At 46.7% G+C, this 5,778-nt stretch overlaps 1 protein-coding gene across 1 annotated transcript in view; it reads left to right on the forward strand.

Annotated features, from left to right (window-relative positions):
* The window catches only part of LOC105557088, a 6,135-nt gene extending 5,768 nt beyond the window's left edge, over positions 1-367 (forward strand). Inside the window, exon 7 of the mRNA XM_012004233.1 lies at positions 334-367. Coding sequence (XP_011859623.1) covers positions 334-367 — 34 coding nt within the window. The remainder of the gene's footprint in view (positions 1-333) is intronic.
* The last annotated feature ends 5,411 nt before the right edge of the window (positions 368-5,778 follow it).

Genomic DNA, 5,778 nt, shown 5'->3' on the forward strand with positions numbered 1-5,778 from the left:
TCATGGAATGCTAGTTGCCGCATTCAGGCTGTAATCAACATCACGAGCGCCACCATAGGATAAATGGCAGAAAATCGAAACACTAAGTCAGATTTAATGGTAAAACAGGACAGAAGACAGAGATAGAATATAGCTTATGTCGTGCTGTTTTATCATGTTTATCAGAGTTCAGAACCAATTATATTATAATTGGTTCTGAACTCTGATAAACATGATAAAACAGCTATATTCTATCTCTGTCTTCTGTCCTGTTTTACCATTAAATCTGACTTAGTGTTTTGATTTTCTGCCATTTATCCTATGGCGGCACTCGTGATGTTGATTACGTGTTAGACCAGGCAAAGTGGAGGCAACTAGCAGTCCATGATTATATAGTCAAAGGTCAGGGCTATCAAAGCGCTGGAATTGGAGATCTCAGCGAGGAAAACGGAGGCAGTATGGATGCGCGATGGCTCTGGAGGAACACCACCAGAAACATACATCAGAGTTGAGGACATAGACGTTCGGGTAGAGGCCCAAATCAAGTATTTGGGTCTTTACATCGACGGACTATGGAATTTCAAGGAGCACTTTTGCAGATTGGAACCTAGGCTGAGTGGGGCGGCCAACGCGCTCTCTAGGCTGATGCCCAATTTGGGAGGACCTAGCGGAAGAACGCGAAAACTTTTCGCTAACGTCCTGAGTTCCATAGCTCTATACGGAGCTCCGGTGTGGTCTGAAGCCTTGGATCACAAAAAATCCAAAGCCGTCACCATCTTGAATAAAGCCCAGAGGAGAATGGCAGTGAGAATAGTTAGAGCGTATCGCACAATATCACATACTGCGGTTACGCTATTGGCAGGAACTCCACCGATCGACCTGGCGGCGAAAATGTATACCGCTATGTACGAGAGAGTACAGGAGATGAAGAGAGGAAGAGTACCCATAACATCGGGAGTGAGACGGGCCATCCGAGTTCAACTGAAGGATGCAATAAGGGAAGAGTGGCGGGCCAGACTCGGCGTGCCGGGTAGACCAGGCCGTAGGACCATCGAGGCCATACTTCCTTATCTCGACGAATGGTTGGACCGTTCGTGGGCCCGCGCGACCTTCAGAACGACACAGGTGCTCTCCGGACATGGTTGTTTCGGGGAGTACCTGTGTCGAATAGGCCGCGACAACGACCCCAAGTGCAATCATTGTGATGGGGTCAACGATACGGCCCAGCATACTCTCGAAGAATGCCCGGCTTGGGAGACGGAACGTCGAGCACTGTCAAATGCTGTAGGTGGAAACTTATCACTGCGCCGAGTGATAAAAGCCATAGTGAGGAGCGAAGAGGCGTGGACTGTGTTCTCAAAGTTCTGCGAGCAAGTCATAGGGACCAAAGAGGAGGCAAAGAGAATAAGGAGGGGAGAGAAAGATCCCCCTCCTGACAATCTCAGAAGAGGAGGCGCCCCACCTGTACGCAGGAGGGGAGCGCATAGACAAGCGGCTCATCTAAGAGTATGGTAGGACAGAGACAATGCTCTGTGAAGTACCTCACAACAACGGGGTACAGGGACTAAGGGTCCCCTTTCAGGCGTACGGGAGCCGCTATCGAATAGCCCCGGGGTATCCCCTGCCTGTCGTAAGAGGCGACTAAAAGGGGAGGAGAAGTAGGAGAGGTCTGGGACCCTCGGGGGTGAGCACAGGCTGGGATACCTGTGACCCACCCGCCCCCGACAAACAACTAGGGGGCGCAGCGGGGACTCGGTGGCACCCCCGCTGCGAAAAGGAGGAGCGTGGCCCTAACAACAACAACAGGGCTGTGAGGTGAGCCCGTCTCAGGGCTAAGTTCCCACGTTGGGAATATAGAGGTGCGCGCAACTCCAACGCGCGCGGCGCGGGGTCACCTGGCAGTGATGCTATGGCGATCCCTAGGTGACCCCCAATCAGCGCCAAGAAGTCCACCCCCGGTGGGTTTAGTGCGGTAATTCCTCCGTTGCACTACTGGCATCGAGTAAGCCACAACACTCGAGCGCCAGGGAGACACGTCCCACATACCACCTCTCCCTGTCCCAGCAGATCGAGGGGTGATGATCCATAAAGGATTCCCACCGGGTAAAAAAAAAAAGGTTGTACGAATGGAAATGAAATTTTATTTGTATACTGTATTATAAAAAACAAGAAATATATAATAAAATAAAAATATCACTAGAAAATAAAAAATAATCGCTCTTACGTATTACATTTTCAGAGCTGTTGACGATTTGGCCCATGTTTGGGCCATTGTTACGGTTCACCGCCTATCGCCCGACCCCTCCCTACCCTATTCAGCTTCAAGTTGTCGAGGTGCGTATCCGTCGAATGTGAATGCTGTTGAAACGCGGGTGTTAAAAATCTTTTTGTATGTAATTCATTTTAAACTCCGTGTGTCGGCAGTAATTACATACAAAAAGATTTAACATTGCAATAATCACGTTCGACAGATACGTAACTACTACCTGAAGCTCAATAGGTAGGGAGGGGTCACAATAGGCGGTGAATCCTAAGAATGGCCCAAACATCGGCCAAATCGTCGACAGCGCTGAAAACGTCAAACTAACAATTAAAGGTTATACGCACGTTTTTTAAAATATATAAATAATCATGTTAAAAATTAATGTCTACTGACGTCGACTGCGTTTAATCTCTTTTTCTACTTTGTACAGTTGCACTTGCAGCTCGAGTTTTCTTGTCTCCAGTTTCAGCTGCACTATTTTTTTTCCGCCTCAATCATCTGGCTGTCCGTCTTTATGGTTTCGTCCCGCAACACAAAAGGACACGATAAGTTTTATTAATAAGCATGTGCATATATATGTAGTCTTATTAATTGTATGTGATGTATGAGTAATATATCATGTATGAAATAGATTGTTGCGAATATCTTACCGATGTCGATGCGGCGTCGACGTCGGTGGCGGCGGCGGCGGCGGCGGCGGAGGAGGTGGAAACGGAGGCGGCTGCGACGGCGGTGGAGGAGGACGTGGAAACGGAGGCGGCTGCGGCGGCGGCAGGTTCCGACACGTTCAATGTGGCGGCGGCTGCTGCCTTTATCGCGTCGCGGAACACGTTTATCATATTGTTTCCCTGCAACATAAAAATGTATATGTGTACTTGCAGTTCCACCTGTCCTACAATTTCCACTCTGGTACGTACCTCCGTGTCGTGGTGGTGGTCGTCGTCGTCCTCGTCGTCGTCATCTCCACGTTGTTGTTGTTGGGAATGATCTGTGACATCAAGACGTTCCAATTATTACAATGATATATCTTGCAGTTTACAAACCAATGCAGTAAAATGCGCATTAAACGCACGTTATACGCGCATTGGCGCTCCTTGGGGATGCACTGCCACGATAAATACGCATTAATTATACATTTTATGCGCATGAATATATATACATAAAATGTACATTTAATGCGGGGCATTTAATGCGAATTTTAATGCACATTTAGAGCGCATTATACGTGCATTGCCGCTCCTTGGGTGCCGCACAACTCGTCACTTACCTCGCTTACGCCAACCTCGGGACTTGCGCAGCAGTGCCCTCGTTTTTTCCACGACCTCGTCGTCGTCGTCTTCTTCGTCTGCGTATTAAGAAATGATTATTTTATGTCGACATGACGTAGTACGTTTGCGATATTTACGACATACCTGCCGGTTTACGGGCTGCCTTTTTCATGCCGTACCACAGGTTCTTGAGACCGGCGACCGTCCTGTGCCCGTCGGAAGGCCCTTTGCCCAGATTAAAATCTATTTGGACTCTTGTCCACGCTTCCTCCCTCGCCTTGAATGCGTAAGGGCTCAGGCGAAGGAGGTCGCTACGGCGCAAGACGTCCAGCAGCCGCATCTTCTCGCCCACGGAATAATTCTTCTGTCTGTTAGCCATACCAATATCTGAAAAAATCACGTAGCGTTAATACAATATACCGCGAGCAATAGGAACAATTTTCCAGATTGCCGATATCAAACGTACCTTTCTTTGTGGAACAAGTGTTAACGTCGTCCGTCTCCTTGCGGTGTCGAGATACGTCTGCGAGACACGAGTTACGACCGGTGTAGAGATGCTCGAGTAAGAGATGTACCTGCGCGCCAACGCGCCTGCGCGGCAACAAGTCTGCGTGCCAACGACCCTGCGCGCTAACGAACCAATGATTGCGCATCTCTATTAAGATATTCGAGAGGAAATATTTGCGGCTGTATCGCAAGTATTTCGTTTTGAAAACTCGTGTCAACGTCAATTACACGTATGCTACAGACATATTTTTTACCGCTCCTTTGAATTGTAAAAATTTAGTCTACTCGCTACTCGAAATGTTTTATTGGCTGTAGTACTCGCAGTTGAATGCGCATCGAGAGCATGTAACTTTTGTGTATGTAGCCAGTTAAATTATAATATATAAAGAAGGGAATTGACTGACGATAACATTTCCACTTACGGGGATTAACTTGTGTTATATAAGACTGGTATGTAACTGGCGCACAGGATATAAGTTGGAAAGGCATATATGAATTCTCTCCATCGTTGATTCAACTGGCTACTTGTACCTTAAATTTCTAATTGATTTTATATCTTTAAGGACCTATGTTAACAATCGTAGCATGTAATTTTTAACTCGCTGAATAATACTATATCTGTAGTATCGTATTATACGCCACGCTACTTGAATTATCGTATTACTCGCTGTAGGAAACATATACGACTATTTCGTCGCTCTTACTCGTGACATTGTAGCTCGTTCGCTGGCCATAGATACGGTACAGGCGCACGCGTGCGCGGTGACTAAAGAGGCGGTCACATGGAAACGCCTACGAGAAAAGATGGAATGCTAATGCTATTGTACGCACTCGCAATCAAGTTTGTACGCAACAAATACGTATTCTGTACTCAAACTGTACACCGTATTGTGTCTATTCGACAGCAAAATCCATCGAGTGTGTAACATATTATATTCAAAGCATACACTGTATTATCTGCTTTACAGAACAAGTATTAAACATTTCGTATCAAAATCATACTGTATTCTCTGCTTTACACCAAAATCCATCTAGTATCTGTAGCACCACTTGCTTTATTTCTCACAAAAATACAGAGAGCCTCCTTCCTTAGGTTGAAATCACATGATGCAGAATAGGAGTACGGAATAGAGAGTGCGTTATAGAAACGGGAAATCAGAGCTTTGCCGTATCAACGAGTGACGGAAATGTCTGGCTCTGATTGGTTGCTTCTATGACGCACGTTCTATTCCGCAGTTCTATTCTGCACCATGTGATTTCAGCCTTAGGCTGATTGCCTGTTTCCATAACGCACTCTCTATTCCGTACTTCTATTCCGGTTCATGTGATTTCAGCCTTACGTCTGTCTTGTAACCTTGCGCGCTCGCTCTCTGACCGCATTACATTCGTCCGCGCAGGGCTCCGCGCGTGATAAGTAGGGCCCCGCGAGCTACATATCTAACATTTATATTCTAATCATACACTGAATTATCTGCTTTACAGAAACATGTATCGAGTATTAAACATTTCTTCTCTAAATCATACTGTATTCACTATCTGGTATCAAACATTTATATTCTAATCATATCAGTGAATTTTGGCTTTCAGGCTTTCGCGGCTGTTGTCTTCTTTAGTCTTCGTGGCTTCCGGATGGTTGCCGCGTCCGTTTGCAGTGTGGTGCCGACGTTTCGCAGGCGTTGCAGTCTGCGTCATCAGGGCTGGGAGACTCTGATACTGAGCTCCCTCGCGTTGCGCTCGTCCTTTTATACTCCTTGGGGGGAA

Source organism: Vollenhovia emeryi, unplaced genomic scaffold (genome assembly GCF_000949405.1).
Source record: "Vollenhovia emeryi isolate VEMERY1.0 unplaced genomic scaffold, V.emery_V1.0 DF939623.1, whole genome shotgun sequence".
In the NCBI taxonomy this organism is placed as follows: Eukaryota; Metazoa; Arthropoda; class Insecta; order Hymenoptera; family Formicidae; genus Vollenhovia; species Vollenhovia emeryi.